The sequence below is a fragment of the Lolium perenne genome, chromosome 6 (genome assembly GCF_019359855.2).
Source record: "Lolium perenne isolate Kyuss_39 chromosome 6, Kyuss_2.0, whole genome shotgun sequence".
Classification (NCBI taxonomy): Eukaryota; Viridiplantae; Streptophyta; class Magnoliopsida; order Poales; family Poaceae; genus Lolium; species Lolium perenne.
The window spans coordinates 100712661-100730753 of NC_067249.2; the positions used below are offsets into that span (position 1 = coordinate 100712661).

At 41.3% G+C, this 18093-nt stretch overlaps 1 protein-coding gene across 1 annotated transcript; it reads right to left on the bottom strand.

Moving 5' to 3' along the window:
- Positions 1–14114: 14114 nt before the first annotated feature.
- LOC127309546 (probable BOI-related E3 ubiquitin-protein ligase 3) lies at positions 14115–15116 on the bottom strand. The gene is made up of 2 exons (XM_051340357.1): positions 14749–15116; positions 14115–14642 (listed from the first exon to the last, which is right to left on the bottom strand). Exons 1-2 carry the CDS (start codon positions 15046–15048, stop codon positions 14115–14117), a joined length of 828 nt encoding a protein of 275 aa, XP_051196317.1. The 5' UTR covers positions 15049–15116.
- Positions 15117–18093: the final 2977 nt, after the last annotated feature.

Genomic DNA, 18093 nt, shown 5'->3' on the forward strand with positions numbered 1-18093 from the left:
GTAGTAATAAAGCATATGCATCATGTAAATTATATCTTATAAGTTGCAAGCCTCATGCATAGTGTACTAATAGTGCCCGCACCTTGTCCTAATTAGCTTGGACTACCTGGATTATCACCGCAATACATATGCTTTAACCAAGTATCACAAAGGGGTACCTCTATGCCGCCTGTACAAAGGTCTAAGGAGAAAGCTCGCATTTGGATTTCTCGCTTTTGATTATTCTCAACTTAGACATCCATACCGGGACAACATAGATAACAGATAATGGACTCCTCTTTTAATGCTTTAAGCATTCAACAACAATTAATTCTTTTCTCATTAGAGATTTGAGGATGTTTGTCCAAAACTGAAACTTCCACCATGGATCATGGCTTTAGTTAGCGGCCCAATGTTCTTCTCTAACAATATGCATGCTCAAACCATTCAACTCAGTGTAGATCGCCCTTACTTCAGACAAGACGAACATGCATAGCAACTCACATGAAATTCAACAATGAATAGTTGATGGCGTCCCCAGTAAACATGGTTATCGCACAACAAGCAACTTAATAAGAGATAAAGTGCATAATTACATATTCAATACCACAATAGTTCTTAAGCTATTTGTCCCATGAGCTATATATTGCAAAGGTGAATGATGGAATTTTAAAGGTAGCACTCAAGCAATTTACTTTGGAATGGCGGAAAATACCATGTAGTAGGTAGGTATGGTGGACACAAATGGCATAGTGGTTGGCTCAAGTATTTTGGATGCATGAGAAGTATTCCCTCTCGATACAAGGTTTAGGCTAGCAAGGCTTATTTGAAACAAACACAAGGATGAACTGGTGCAGCAAAACTCACATAAAAGTCATATTGAAAACATTATAAGACTCTACACCGTCTTCCTTGTTGTTCAAACTCAATACTAGAAATTATCTAGACCTTAGAGAAACCAAATATGCAAACCAAATTTTAGCATGCTCTATGTATTTCTTCATTAATGGGTGCAAAGCATATGATGCAAGAGCTTAATCATGAGCACAACAATTGCCAAGTATCACATTACCCAAGACATTTATAGCAATTACTACATGTATCATTTTCCAATTCCAACCATATAACAATTTAACGAAGGAGAAACTTCGCCATGAATACTATGAGTAGAAACCAAGGACATACTTGTCCATATGCTACAGCGGAGCGTGTCTCTCTCCCATAAAGTGAATGCTAGGATCCATTTTATTCAAACAAAACAAAAAACAAAAACAAACCGACGCTCCAAGAAAAAAGCACATAAGATGTGATGGAATAAAAATATAGTTTCAGGGGAGGAACCTGATAATGTTGTCGATGAAGAAGGGGATGCCTTGGGCATCCCCAAGCTTAGACGCTTGAGTCTTCTTGATATATGCAGGGGTGAACCACCGGGGTATCCCCAAGCTTAGAGCTTTCACTCTCCTTGATCATGTTGCATCATACTCCTCTCTTGATCCTTGAAAACTTCCTCCACACCAAACTCGAAACAACTCATTAGAGGGTTAGTGCACAATATAAATTGACATATTCAGAGGTGACACAATCATTCTTAACACTTCTGGACATTGCATAATGCTACTGGACATTAGTGGATCAAAGAAATTCATCCAACATAGCAAAAGAGGCAACGCGAAATAAAAGGCAGAATCTGTCAAAACAGAACAGTTCGTATTGACGAATTTTAAAATGGCACCAGACTTGATCAGATGAAAATGCTCAAATTGAATGAAAGTTGCGTACATATCTGAGGATCATGCACGTAAATTGGCTTAATTTTCTGAGCTACCTACAGGGAGGTGGACCCAGATTCGTGACAGCAAAGAAATCTGGAACTGTGCAGTAATCCAAATCTAGTACTTACTTTTCTATCAACGGCTTAACTTGGCACAACAAAACACAAAACTAAGATAAGGAGAGGTTGCTACAGTAGTAAACAACTTCCAAGACACAAAATAAAAACAAAGTACTGTAGGTAAAAACATGGGTTGTCTCCCATAAGCGCTTTTCTTTAACGCCTTTCAGCTAGGCGCAGAAAGTGTGTATCAAGTATTATCAAAGGGTGATGCATCGTTATCATGAGCTCCCCCATCCATAGTGGTACTAAGGGCTTTGTCAATTTTAGGCCTATAATAATACTTCTTTGGTCTAGGCACTTTAGAGACATACATAAACTTTTGCTCCTTACCCACATAAGCTTTCTCCTTATATTTAAGAGAAGAAAATGTTGAACCCAAGGTTCCCATAGCTTTTTCAAGTTCGTCAATCCTATTGATTTGATCATCATGGACAGCATTAGTTCCTAGGACACTAATTCTTTCATCAATTCCTCCTAAGGATTTATCAAGTTCATCAGTTTTATCAAGTAATATTTCCAATTTAGCTTCAATACTTGGAAAATTTTTCTCTATAGTTTCCAATCTTTTCATAACATCTTCAAGAGAGATTTCAATTTTAACTTTATCAACAGGGGGTATTCCAAATAAACTCTCAATAATGCAACTAGCTTCTAATGCAGGAGTACTTAAGAAGTCACCTTTTGCGAGACTATCAAGAACATATCTATTCCAGCTAGAGATACCAACATAAAAGTTCCTGAGTAAAATAATGGTGGAGTGTTTCTTAGTGCATCTATTATGGGCATCACTAATTCTATACCAAGCATCTCTCAAACATTCTCCCCCTCGTTGCTTAAACGTACGAACTTCAACTTCAGGATTACTCATTTTAGTAGTAGTAAATAGAGCAAACTAGATAAAGTAAATGCAAGTAAACTAATTTTTTGTGTGTTTTTGATATAGCAAACAAGATAGCAAATAAAGTAAAACTAGCAACTAATTTTTTTGTATTTTGATTTAGTGCAGCGAACAAAGTAGTAAATAAAATTAAGCAAGACAAAAACAAAGTAAAGAGATTGAGAAGTGGAGACTCCCCTTGCAGCGTGTCTTGATCTCCCCGGCAACGGCGCCAGAAATTTGCTTGATGCGTGTGGTTGACACGTCCGTTGGGAACCCCAAGAGGAAGGTGTGATGCGCACAGTGGCAAGTTTCCCTCAGTAAGAAACCAAGGTTTAATCGGACCAGTAGGAGTCAAGAAGCACGTTGAAGGTTGATGGCGGCGAGATGTAGTGCGGCGCAACACCAGGGATTCCGGCGCCAACGTGGAACCTGCACAACACAACCAAAGTACTTTGCCCCAACGAAACAGTGAGGTTGTCAATCTCACCGGCTTGCTGTAACAAAGGATTAACCGTATTGTGTGGAAGATGATTGTTTGCAGAAAACAGTAGAACAAGTATTGCAGTAGGTTGTATTTCAGTAAAGAGAATTGGACCGGGGTCCACAGTTCACTAGAGGTGTCTCTCCCATAAGACGAACAGCATGTTGGGTGAACAAATTACAGTTGGGCAATTGACAAATAAAGAGAGCATGACCATGCACATACATATCATGATGAGTATAGTGAGATTTAATTGGGCATTACGACAAAGTACATAGACCGCCATCCAGCATGCATCTATGCCTAAAAAGTCCACCTTCAGGTTATCATCCGAACCCCCTCCAGTATTAAGTTGCTAACAACAGACAATTGCATTAAGTATTGCGCGTAATGTAACTAGTGACTACATCCTTGAACATAGCACTAATGTTTTATCCCTAGTGGCAACATCACATCCATAACCTTAGAGGTTCTTGTCACCCCTCCAGATTCACGGAGACATGAACCCACTATCGAGCATAAATACTCCCTCTTGGAGTTACTAGCATCAACTTGGCCAGAGCATCTACTAATAACGGAGAGCATGCAAGATCATAAACAACACATAGATATAACTTTGATAATCAACATAACAAGTATTCTCTATTCATCGGATCCCAACAAACGCAACATATAGAATTACAGATAGATGATCTTGATCATGTTAGGCAGCTCACAAGATCCGACAATGATAGCACAATGGGGAGAAGACAACCATCTAGCTACTGCTATGGACCCATAGTCCAGGGGTAGACTACTCACACATCACACCGGAGGCGACCATGGCGGCGTAGAGTCCTCCGGGAGATGATTCCCCTCTCCGGCAGGGTGCCGGAGGCGATCTCCTGGATCCCCCGAGATGGGATCGGCGTTGGCGGCGTCTCTGGAAGGTTTTCCGTATCGTGGCTCTCGGTACTGGGGGTTTCGTCACGGAGGCTATTTGTAGGCGGAAGGGCAGGTCAAGAGGCGGCACGGGGGCCCCACACCACAGGGCCGCGCGGCCAAGGGGGGGGGCCGCGCCGCCCTAGGGTGTGGCCCCCTCGTGGCCCCTCTTCGTCTCTCCTTCGGACTTCTGGAAGCTTCGTGGAAAAATAGGCCCCTGGGCTTTGATTTCGTCCAATTCCGAGAATATTTCCTTACTAGGATTTCTGAAACGAAAAACAGCAGTAAAAACAAAGAATCGGCACTTCGGCATCTTGTTAATAGGTTAGTTCCAGAAAATGCACGAATATGACATAAAGTGTGCATAAAACATGTAGATAACATCAATAATGTGGCATGGAACATAAGAAATTATCGATACGTCGGAGACGTATCAGGTACCTCTATGCCGCCTGTACAAAGGTCTAAGGAGAAAGCTCGCATTGGATTTCTCGCTATTGATTATTCTCAACTTAGACATCCATACCGGGACAACATAGACAACAGATAATGGACTCCTCTTTTATGCATAAGCATGTAACAACAATTAATAATTTTCTCATATGAGATTGAGGATATATGTCCAAAACTGAAACTTCCACCATGGGTCATGGCTTTAGTTAGCGGCCCAATGTTCTTCTCTAACAATATGCATGCTTAACCATAAGGTGGTAGATCGCTCTTACTTCAGACAGGACGAACATGCATAGCAACTCACATGAAATTCAACAAAGAGTAGTTGATGGCGTCCCCAGTGAACATGGTTATCGCACAACAAGCAACTTAATAAGAGATAAAGTGCATAAGTACATATTCAATACCACAATAGTTTTTAAGCTATTTGTCCCATGAGCTATATATTGCAAAGGTGAATGATGGAATTTTAAAGGTAGCACTCAAGCAATTTACTTTGGAATGGCGGAAAATACCATGTAGTAGGTAGGTATGGTGGACACAAATGGCATAGTGGTTGGCTCAAGTATTTTGGATGCATGAGAGGTAATCCCTCTCGATACAAGGTTTAGGCTAGCAAGGCTATTTTGAAACAAACACAAGGATGAACCGGTGCAGCAAAACTCACATAAAAGACATATTGTAAACATTATAAGACTCTACACCGTCTTCCTTGTTGTTCAAACTCAATACTAGAAATTATCTAGGCCTTAGAGAAACCAAATATGCAAACCAAATTTTAGCATGCTCTATGTATTTCTTCATTAATGGGTGCAAAGTATATGATGCAAGAGCTTAAACATAAGCACAACAATTGCCAAGTATCACATTACCCAAGACATTTATAGCAATTACTACATGTATCATTTTCCAATTCCAACCATATAACAATTTAACGAAGAAGAAACTTCGCCATGAATACTATGAGTAGAAACTAAGGACATACTTGTCCATATGCTACAGCGGAGCGTGTCTCTCTCCCATAAAGTGAATGCTAGGATCCATTTTATTCAAACAAAACAAAAAACAAAAACAAACCGACGCTCCAAGCAAAGCACATAAGATGTGATGGAATAAAAATATAGTTTCAGGGGAGGAACCTGATAATGTTGTCGATGAAGAAGGGGATGTCTTGGGCATCCCCAAGCTTAGACGCTTGAGTCTTCTTAGAATATGTAGGGGTGAACCACCGGGGCATCCCCAAGCTTAGAGCTTTCACTCTCCTTGATCATGTTGCATCATACTCCTCTCTTGATCCTTGAAAACTTCCTCCACACCAAACTTAGAACAACTCATTAGAGGGTTAGTGGACAATAAAAATTAACATGTTCAGAGGTGACATAATCATTCTTAACACTTCTGGACATTGCATAAAGCTACTGGACATTAATGGATCAAAGAAATTCATCCAACATAGCAAAAGAGGCAATGCGAAATAAAAGGCAGAATCTGTCAAAACAGAACAGTTCGTATTGACGAATTTTATCGAGGCACCAGACTTGCTCAAATGAAAATGCTCAAATTTAATGAAAGTTGCGTACTTATCTGAGGATCACTCACGTAAATTGGCATAATTTTCTGAGTTACCTACAGAGAAAACAGCCCAGATTCGTGACAGCAAAGAAATCTGTTTCTGCGCAGTAATCCAAATCTAGTATGAACTTTTCTATCAACGACTTTACTTGGCACAATAAAACACTAAACTAAGATAAGGAGAGGTTGCTACAGTAGTAAACAACTTCCAAGACACAAAATAAAAACAAAGTACTGTAGGTAAAAACATGGGTTGTCTCCCATAAGCGCTTTTCTTTAACGCCTTTCAGCTAGGCGCAGAAAGTGTGTATCAAGTATTATCGAAGGGTGGTGCATCGGTATTATGAGCTCCCCCATCCGTAGTGGCACTAAGGGCTTTGTCAATTTTAGGCTTATAATAGTACTTCTTTGGTTTAGGCACTTTAGGGACATACATAAACTTTTGCTCCTTACCCACATAAGCTTTCTCCTTATATTTAAGAGAAGAAAATGTTGAACCCAAGGTTCCCATAGCTTTTTTCAAGTTCGTCAATCCTATTGCTTTGATCGTCATGGACAACACAAGTTCCTAGGACACTAATTCTTTCATCAATTCCTCCTAAGGATTTATCAAGTTCATCAGTTTTATCAAGTAACATCTCCAATTTAGCTTCAATACTTGGAAAATTTTTCTCTATGGTTTCCAATTTTTTCATAACATCTTCAAGAGAGATTTCAGTTTTAACTTCATCGACAGGAGGTATTCCAAATAGACTCTCAATAATACAGCTAGCTTCTAATGCAGGAGTACTTAGGAAGTTACCTTTTGCGAGACTATCAAGAACATACCTATTCCAGCTAGAGATACCAACATAAAAATTCCTGAGTAAGATAGTGGTGGAATGTTTCTTAATGCACCTATTATGGGCATCACTAATTCTATACCAAGCATCTCTTAAACATTCTCCCCCTCGTTGCTTAAACGTACAAACTTCAACTTCAGGATTACTCATTTTAGTAGTAGTAAATAAAGTAAACTAGATAAAATAAATGCAAGTAACTATTTTTTTTGTGTTTTTGATATAGCAAACAAGATAGCAAATAAAGTAAAACTAGCAACTAATTTTTTTGTATTTTGATTTTGTGCAGCAAACAAAGTAGTAAATAAAACTAAGCAAGACAAAAACAAAGTAAAGAGATTGGGAAGTGGAGACTCCCCTTGCAGCGTGTCTTGATCTCCCCGGCAACGGCGCCAGAAATTTGCTTGATGCGTGTGGTTGACACGTCCGTTGGGAACCCCAAGAGGAAGGTGTGATGCGCACAGCGGCAAGTTTTCCTCAGTAAGAAACCAAGGTTTAATCGAACCAGTAGGAGTCAAGAAGCACGTTGAAGGTTGATGGCGGCGGGATGTAGTGCGGCGCAACACCAGAGATTCCGGCGCCAACGTGGAACCTGCACAACACAACCAAAGTACTTTGCCCCAACGAAACAGTGAGGTTGTCAATCTCACCGGCTTGCTGTAACAAAGGATTAACCGTATTGTGTGGAAGATGATTGTTTGCAGAAACAAGAGAACAAAGATTAAAGAGATTGTATTTCAAGATAGAGAATTGGACCGGGGTCCACAGTTCACTAGAGGTGTCTCTCCCATAAGATAAACAGCATGTTGGGTGAACAAATTACAGTTAGGCAATTGACAAATAAAGAGGGCATGACCATGCACATACATATTATGATGAGTATTGTGAGATTTAATTGGGCATTACGACAAAGTACATAGACCGCTATCCAGCATGCATCTATGCCTAAAAAGTCCACCTTCAGGTTATCATCCGAACCCCCTCCAGTATTAAGTTGCTAACAACAGACAATTGCATTAAGTATTGCGCGTAATGTAATCAGTGACTATATCCTCGAACATAGCACTAATGTTTTATCCCTAGTGGCAACAGCACATCCATAATCTTAGAGATTTCTGTCACTTCCCCAGATTCACGGAGACATGAACCCACTATCGAGCATAAATACTCCCTCTTGGAGTTACAAGCATCTACTTGGCCAGAGCATCTACTAGTAACGGAGAGCATGCAAGATCATAAACAACACATAGACATAACTTTGATAATCAACATAACAAGTATTCTCTATTCATCGGATCCCAACAAATGCAACATATAGAATTACAGATAGATGATCTTGATCATGTTAGGAAGCTCACAAGATCCGACAATGAAGCACAATGGGGAGAAGACAACCATCTAGCTACTGCTATGGACCCATAGTCCAGGGGTAGACTACTCACACATCACTCCGGAGGCGACCATGGCGGCGTAGAGTCCTCCGGGAGATGATTCCCCTCTCCGGCAGGGTGCCGGAGGCGATCTCCTGAATCCCCCGAGAAGGGATTGGCGGCGGCGGCGTCTCTGGAAGGTTTTCCGTATTGTGGCTCTCGGTACTGGGGGTTTCGCGACGGAGGCTTTAAGTAGGCGGAAGGGCAGGTCAGGAGGCGGCACGAGGGGCCCACACCACAGGGCCACGCGGCCAAGGGGGGGGGGCCGCGCCGCCCTAGGGTGTCGCCACCTCGTGGCCCCACTTCGTCTCCTCTTCGGTCTTCTAGAAGCTTCGTGGCAAAATAGGACCCTGGGCGTTGATTTCGTCCAATTCCGAGAATATTTCGTTACTAGGATTTCTGAAACCAAAAACAGCAGAAAACAGCAACTGGCACTTCAGCATCTTGTTAATAGGTTAGTTCCAGCAAATGCACGAATATGACATAAAGTGTGCATAAAACATGTAGATAACATCAATAATGTGGCATGGAACATAAGAAATTATCGATACGTCGGAGACGTATCAGGAAGCACCCAAGAAACCTAAGGCTATTGAAGAGGTAAAAACTCTTGAGTAGCGTATTCCCAAATTTCAAAATAGTAAAATTGGAAGAATACAATTCAAAACTAATTCATTGTAAGATCAAGTGTAGGGAATTTTGTAAGGCCTTATTGCCACGTTCATTTGGAGGAGTCTCTTTTCATGGTTCATGTGATCTAGGGTCTGCAACTATAAATGTTATTTCTAATACCTTCTACCATGAGATTTTAGAGGACATAGCACAATTCGTTATTCGTGGTACTAATATTACTATTCATATGGAAGATTGAATTTTGAGAGTACCTCTAGGAATAGTTAAGAATGTTTACTTAAATGTTGGTACGTGGCTTTACACATTGAGCTTGTTGTTATAGATATGCTACATGATAATGTTTGCCCTATAATATTTGGAAGAACATTTTTAAACCAGGTCAATGCTAAAATTGATTGCAAAGAAGAGACTATATATCTTAAGTTCGGGGGAGATAAAGGTAAATTCCACTTCTCCAAATTTATACAACAATCTTATTACAGGGACCTTGAAGATCAAGAAGGCACAACCATTGTTGATGTAGCTACTATATTCTATGGTACTCCTGTCGATAATATTGAGGGGAGCTTAGAGAATAAAAGGGTATTACTGATGATCCGGATAAATAAGAATTACATGAGTTACTTGAATGCTATCCTTCTTCCTCTTTCATTCTCTTTTCTCGTTACGTGTTGCAATGATCTAATGATCATAATCGTGAAGTTTCTGGCCAGACGATAGTCTTAAACCGTATTACCAAGAGGGCCCATGGCATACCCCTCCCTCGTCAGGAGGAGCAAATCCTAGTATTGAACTATCCAAGTTCCTATACACACTTTCCGATATACCTAAATATCACTGTTATGGTTAATTGTAAGTATGTAACAATTACGAGAACCAAAGTACACCTTCCAGTATATATTTTTGGTAGGCGCACACATGGTAGTATGAGGGCACTTGGTATTCTCATTGTCCAAGAACTTATGCATAAGAAAATGTCATGATGATAAACTAACACGTGCGATGAAAAATCTAGAGAATTAGATCGATTCATTACCCTTGTTCTTGCAACCATATACTCTCACTTTTGTTGCCATCCTTGCTATTTAACAATGCCAATGATCAGGAAAATGGGATCACCATATAACACATGGGCTACTACTAGAGGTGTGTAAGGGTACATTGCCCCTAAGTGTGTTTTTGGTAATTAATGACAATCCTCTATGGACTAATGTTTTCATTGTGTTTATATGATGGAATATTATATAGGTATTTCTTGTAGTCCATGTGTTGGATTCAAGTATGGATGCCATGAACATAAAGCTATATCTTGGGTATTGGCATCAAGATCTTGAGTCTTTGATTTCAAGAGAAGAACTCAAGATATGGCTCTAAGCCGATGTTGTGATAGTCTCATGAGTTGACCTATGGTTGACTAAGGTTTAGAGCATGTAATCAAATGAAGAGTTTTATATGTACCTCACGATATGTTGACAGAGCATGAGAAGATACAAGGTTTACCAAGACTAAGAGTGAAGATTGAATTCAAGTTGTTCAACACATGAAGCATAAAGATTATGCCACTTTGGATCATGTTATCCTGTGGATGGTAATCCTTGTCAATTATGCTTCATGAGCTAACCCACTACATATGTGCATTCGTGTTGTCTATGTGGGTTAGGTATCTAGCCATGGGGATGCATCAAGAGTATGATCTCGTATAGCCCATGAGAGGATGGCATAAAGTTTTGGATGTCATCATGGTTGAGAAGAGAAAGTTCAAAATGAGCATATCGAAGATATCATGTTTGAAGCTTGCGGTCCATTTGGTGATCATGGACATGTGAAGATGTGCCCCAATGAAGCTATCCCATCATGGTGTATGGGGGAGCCCGCTTGAGTCGAGCTTGAAGCGTTGTCATCAATATCAAGCGGGATGCGCAAGGAAAAGATATGTGCTTTATAGGTTTTGCTTTTACCGGTCTCAAGGTGGTTGTTGGGAGACCGGGTTATAGGATAGATATATAGCCGCAATATCAAGAGGGGCTTTCGATTATAACTTGATCGCATCGTCTTAGGGAGCTCAATCCTTTGCATATATTGCATCCATATATTCTTGTTGCTTCTTGGTGTTTCTTTATTTGAGGTTCTTTATCTTGTTGTTAGCTTTACATCAAGTCCAACTTCATCTAAAACGGAATTCGTATGCATTTTCTATTGCGTTTTCATGTTTGGAGGTTTTACCGGTTTGATTTTTTTATAGATAGGCCACACCTTTTATATATTTCTTCTTACTAAATGGTTGGACTATGATGTTTTTATGCATAATGTAGATCTCGTTATCTTGATTCCAACGAGCCGAAGATCATCAAAATCAAAGTCCAGATGCAAAAGTTATCGCATTTTCGGCGTCTGGCTCGGCAGGCCGGGTGCTACTACCAGGCAGCCCGGTATCTGGCCCGACATGCTGGGTAGGATACCGAAAATTTCGGTACCTGCCGGGTTGGCTCGATTTTGGCCCAATCGGTCATATTTTTTAGGGGCTATAAAAGGGGCTTCTTCCCCATTGTTTGTAGGGTACTTAGGCACGTTTTTGACCACCATTGTTGACCTTGTTGAGCTTGCTTCCCCTCATTCCACCATGATTCTTGCATATTATTGAGGGATTGGGAAGATGAGATCTAGATCTACAACCTCCACCAATCAATTCCTCCTCTAAGTGAGGGGAACTCTTGCGATCTAGATCTTGGAGTCATTTGTTAATTTCCACCTTGTTCTTCCTGTCTAGTTCCTCCATAGCATTTGTTGCTTTGGTGGGATTTGAGAGAGAAGGATTTGAGCACTTTTCTTGGTGTTCTTGCTTTGAATCCTTGCATAGTGTTGAGCTCTCCAATGCGATTAGTTCGAGTGACAGACTGTGAGCTTGTTACTCTTAGAGGGGTGACCTCCTAGTTGGCTTGGTGGTTGGTGCTCCGATGACCTCTTCGTGGAAGATTGTGAAGAGGTCCGGGCTTCTCCTTAGTGGAGCTTGTGAAGTGGTTGTGAAGCTTGCCATCTCGTAAGTGGAGAAAAAGCTAGCCATAAGGGAAAGGCCTTTGTCCTTCGTGGTATTGACTTGGAGAATATGGTGAGCATTCGTGGCGTTCGGGAGACCTTCGTGGTAGCCTGCATCTCTCCAATGTGACGTACCTCACCTTGTGTGGGGGAACACGGGAATACATCTTCGTCTCCGCGTGCCTCGGTTATCTCTATACCCGAGTATACTTTCCTTGTGATATCCATCGTTCTTGAAGTACATATATCTTGCTATCACTTGTGCTACATATATCTTGTGCCTATATTGCTTATCTTAGTAGTTGATGTTGCACTTAGTTGAGCCTAGGATATTTAGGTTTTGTGCTTGTAAAATAAACGTTAGTTTATTTCCACATTTTTACAAGCCAAATCCATAATAGTTTTGAACACGCCTATTCACCCCCGCATCTAGGCGACATCTTGTTCTTTTAAGGTGCGACTAGGAACAACTAGGTTTCTATATCTCTACATGTGCTTCTGAACTTTCCTTCGAATCTCACATTCAAGAACCATAGAAGTTAAAAAATAAAATTAATAAATATATATTAATCATTAACTTGGAATGAAATAATAAATATATTATTGCATCTAGGGCATACTTCCTTCAACTTGCTCATGATATTGAGTTGTTGGAGAGGCAAGGTGTATGTTGATATCGTATTGGTATTAATATATTTCCCTTTATCGAGAAAATGTAGGGTTCCAGCCCAACCATGTGCGATGATGCAGCTTCATAGGTCTGATCTAAACTAGTGACTTGAACCACAATACAAACAAATCATGAGTAGGACAATTGTGAGACACTGTGAATACCTAGTATACACAATTTCGAAAAATTATGTTATATCAAGGTGGTATGAATTTTCATACTCATACTTTGTGAAATAATTTCCTCATAAAACTCCATTATTCGTTTGGACATTAGATATGAACCTTGTTTCTTTCCCCTTTTCACTTCAACACCAGATCCATAAAGTCTAACTCTAGCTGTCCTTTCCTCCACGCACCGCCGATCGGCACCCACTATCTACCCATCATCAACTCATTAAACACAATTAATAATATCCTTTTATATGTTTTTCATTGCATGAATGATAGCCTCCCCTTTGCTGTCCGAGGAACTTTCTAAAATTTAACCAATAACTTTTGGACCGTTGATTTGAATCGTCTTCCTATCTCCCTTTGTTTTTAGGCTATATATATATATATATATATATATATATATATATATATATATATATATATATATATATATATATATATATATATATATATATATATGTATAAATCATAGGCCTAGCAAGCCTTCCCTCGCATGCGTTGTCGCCTGGCGACGGGGCACACAGTTTCTCCTCTGTATAAAGCTGATTGTATGAATTTAGATGACACACCTTTTCTGTAGTATATTTCCTTTTTTTTCAAATCTCATTTTGGACCGTCGGATATGAATCCGGCTTCTATTTCCCCTTCACTGACAAAATAGGTGGATTTCTAAATCCTAGGTACTCTTTCCTCCCATGCGCCTCCAGGTGACATTCTTCGCCCCTCGTCCACCTTCTAATGGTCGCAGATACCATCATCCTCATTTGAAGTGTCTCCAACGCTATCTCAAATGTCTCCGGTAGGTAGTCACCGAAGTCGTCAGAAAAAACTCATCGCAGTGCACCCATCCTATGCCACCATTGCCCACATGTATTCTATGAACAACAAATCGAAGGGAGGAAGAATAATATGATATATATTTAATTCGATTTCAAACAATTGATACAACATAAGGTAAAAAATGAGATAAAATTAAACCGAAGAAAAGAGGGGGAACTCATCCTCTCTAAGTGACATCATTCGACCATCGCCCTACCATCCCCATCTAGTCTAGAAAGAAAAACATGGAATGATACAAACAACACAGTCGACTCTAAAAAAATCATCACATGAAACAAAAAATTGTTGACTCTAGAACTATTTCTTCCGCACATCAGGACAAGTTGACGCAGATGCTGCTGGTTTTGGCACATCCGCACACCGGGCACACCCTCGCCGTGGCCGCGCACGGAACACACATGCAGAGGTGCCTGCACGGTAGCAACAACTCCATGGACTTGCCCTGGCCACACCCTTTGCACCTCCTGATGCTCGTCGCCGCCTCCGGCTTTGACACCTCGTTCTCGTTGTCTCCATGGAAGGCTACCTGGTTATCCCCCCAGCAGCAGGAATTGGCATCATCAACACCACGGCTAGGGACCACCTGCGCGAGCACACGCTGCAAGTCGCCGCGGAGCACGTTGGCAGCTGCCTCCTTTGACCCGACGATGTTGTGCCACGCCTGGGCCTCCCTCTGGAGAACCCTGAGCTGGTCCTGGAGCGCCTGGTTCCTGACCCAGATAGACTTCATCTCCTCGTCCTTGGCCTTGAGCCGCTTAGCCGCCCTGTCCTCCACGGCTGAGGTAATCACCCTCATGTGCCTCTGCCTCTGCTTCGCCAGAACCTCCCACAACTTGGATGCCTGCATCGATTGATACATAAGGGTAACAAAAGTTAGATCCAGGAGCAAGTCTGGAATGCAAAGAAAGTATAAACTAATTTGGTGAACATGCATGCATGTCACTTACATGGTTGAGCAGGAGGTCATCGACGAGAATGGTCTGTTGCTGCTGCCCGTGGTGCGCGCCAAGCACTGGGACCAACTGCTCGTCGCGCTTCCTCTTATAGCCAGCGACCATTTCGTGCGAATGCATCGTACCCTGTAGCGTGGCGCCCCTCTTCGCCAGGTCGACTGCAGCCAACGCGAGGAACTCAGTGTACTGGTCCTGCCCTCCCACCGGCGGTGTAGGAGGCAGTGGAGGCGTGACCATGTACGACGACTGGGATCCCTGCTGGTTGGGAACCGCTACTGCATAACTCGTAGGCATAACAGTGGTGCTGGAGGTACCCACCTGATTGAAACTAAGCCAAGCTAGAGCAGGCGCAGGCTGGTGGTGGCCGGTGCCGAGTATCATCTGGCGTAGGCGCTGCGAGTTGACTGCCATATCTATTGTGCTCTTCGCTGTCCGCCTGCACACACCTATATATAGTACCAAGGGGTAGGGAGGTGACGTAATCGATGTTTGGTCGGCAGCGCGCCGTATTTATGGTGGATGACCGTGGTATGAGCTGGCCTCCACGTTGTTATTGTTGTCTCTAGCTAGGCCCCTACACTAAAAAACTGCTAAATTTAAGATGGCCACAATTAATCCATATCCTTTTTAGGAGCAATTTCCATTTATTTATGATTTCCGTTCAGATTTCCCATGATTTATCTTCTAGCATTCCTGCACCAAAATAGCTGACTCTGTTTTTGTCTGGTTACAGCTGAGTACACGCTCCATCAGACACGGACAATCAATCACAACATGACACTAATATTGGTGCATTTAGTTCCCTTGGCACGACTACAAGCACTTTGTAATGTTAGCCCGCCATTCTTACGGACACATCTTGACCATTGCACCATGACCAGTAATCTCACTTTGTCTGACCATCCCTTAAGGCCGATTCAGGGCTTAGGTAACACGTGTTAGACTCAAACAAGTGACAAAGATAGGGGGCCAGCCAACAGGGCCCGACCTCTGACATAGAAAATTTTCTCTTACACCCTATTATTTTATCCTAAATCATCCCTAAAGTTGTGTATTTTACAAGGCTAGACCCTCCTTGACGATTTATTTTACTTTTTTCCATTAATTTTCCAAGTTCAATGATGAGTTTATTTTACATCAGTTTCTACCTTATATTTTTGCATTGGCAGTGTTAGTATTTTACTCTGATCGCGTGCATCCATTGTACTTGTTTTATGAAGATTTTATAAATAAGAAGGTTGATGGGCAAAGAAACCATTTATGAACAAATCATGGTGAAAAGGTCCAAAACAAGACAATGTGGAGAAGTTACATGCACCAAGACTTAGCCCTATGGAGGATGGAAAAGTAATAGTTTTCCATCATCATAATGAAGATCAAAGGCTATGGTGTTTTAGCTCTTGCCCATCTGAATTCAATGAGTCAAAAAATAACACAACCAGAGTCGTACGAGGAAATGTCTTTCAAAATACTAAAGATATCAGAACACATAACTGGTAGCAATATGGTAGGGCTGTCCGTACCGCAACGTCGTACCATGGGTTCTAGGCGGCAGAAAACGCCCAAACTTCTGCGATTCTTCTCAGATTTTGTCCCCCTTTGTTATCGGATCTTCCTTATAGGATAAGGATGGTGACTTTGGGGTACCATGACAATGCCCATGGATTATGGACTTGGGTTTTAGGGGAGAGGATGTGTTGGTGGATTCGTCAGCGTGCAAGCAAAACAACACACGAGACACGATACCCGTACCGCGGGGGGCTCCCCCCCCCCCCCCCCGCACCCCCCTTCGCAGGCGTCCCTGCAGGGCACGACGTATGGGTGGGCCTCGCTCCGCTCATCACAAGTGAGCCTCCCTTTAGTACATGAATTTGGATCACAATACAATAAACTCCACCTTGAGGTAAATTCCAACTTGTAGCATGAACTTCAACAATCTCCTGAACAACAAAGAAAAACACTTGCTGCCACCAATAGCCACTTGGGCTAAACAGTTATACTAACCAAGCTTGAGCAAAGCTCAAACTTAGAAACATGAACTGGTTTTGTCATCATATCAGCAAGATTATCATGAGTAGTTATCTTGCATACCTTTAGTTTACCTTGAGCAACGATGTCGCAGACATAATGGTACTTGATATCAATGTGCTTTGTCCTCTCATGGAACATTTGATCTTTAGTAAGGTATATTGCACTTTGACAGTCGGAAAACAAGTTAATGCAAGAATCATCTCCACAAAGCTCATCATACAAACCTTTCTACCAAACAGACTCTTTGTAAGCTTCACAAATTGCCATATATTCTGCTTCGGCTGTAGATTGAGCAACAACAGGTTGTAACGTTGCCTTCCAACTCACATCACATCCACCAACAGTGAACACATAACCTGTGAGAGATCTTCTCTTATCCAAATCGGCAGCAAAATCTGAATCCACATAGCCTACGAGTCCCTCACCGGTCTTGCCAAACTTCAAGCAAGCTTTGGATGTGCCACAAAGGTACCTGAAAATCCACTGAATAGATTTCCAATGTTCTTTACCAGGATTAGCCATGTATCGACTGATCAAACTCATAGCATATGACAAATCAGAACGAGAACAAACCATGGAATACATCAAGGAACCAACAACACTAGAATATGGAACTCGAGACATGTACTCAATATCTTCATCAGTACTAGGACATTGCAATGCTGATAATTTGAAGTGAGGAGCAATAGGTGTACTAACAGACTTTGCCTCATGCATATTAAAATGATGAAGAACTTTCTGAATGTAATTTTGCTGACTAAGAAATAGCACACTAGATTTTCCGTCTCTTGTAATTTCCATACCTAGTATTTTCTTAGCAGCACAAAGATCCTTCATATCAAACTCACTACTTAATTGTGACTTTAAAGTAGTGATCTCTTTCTTGCTCTTGGAAGCAATCAACATATCATCAACATATAACATCAAGTATATTGGTGATCCATTAACAAACTTGATATAAACATAGCTATCATACTAAGATCTCTTAAAATCATGTGCAAGCATAAATGAATCAAACCTTGTGTACCACTGTCTTGGGGACTATTTCAGACCATAAAGGGACCTCTTTAACTTGTAAACAAGATTCTCCTTACCAGGTGTGGCGACCCCGGAGGTCAGGGCTAGACAAACCCAGATATCACATCTGGCATAAGCCTAACCTAGATCTCTAGGGCCTACAGGGTGAGAATCGGTAACAGAACAGTGACTCTACGACTGAAAGCAAATATATTACAACTCTTAGCAGAGTTAAGATCCAAATTTATTACATGCAGAGGTCACTGACCACAATTCAACAAGCAACGGAAA

What these genes read in the sequence shown, in the direction of transcription:
- LOC127309546 (XM_051340357.1), bottom strand. Translation starts at nt 15,048, where the DNA reads ATGCCTACGAGTTATGCAGTAGCGGTTCCCAACCAGCAGGGATCCCAG. An exon ending in ATGACCTCCTGCTCAACCAT is followed by an intron (nt 14,643 to 14,748) that starts GTAAGTGACATG and finishes CAATCGATGCAG; the next exon opens with GCATCCAAGTTGTGGGAGGT.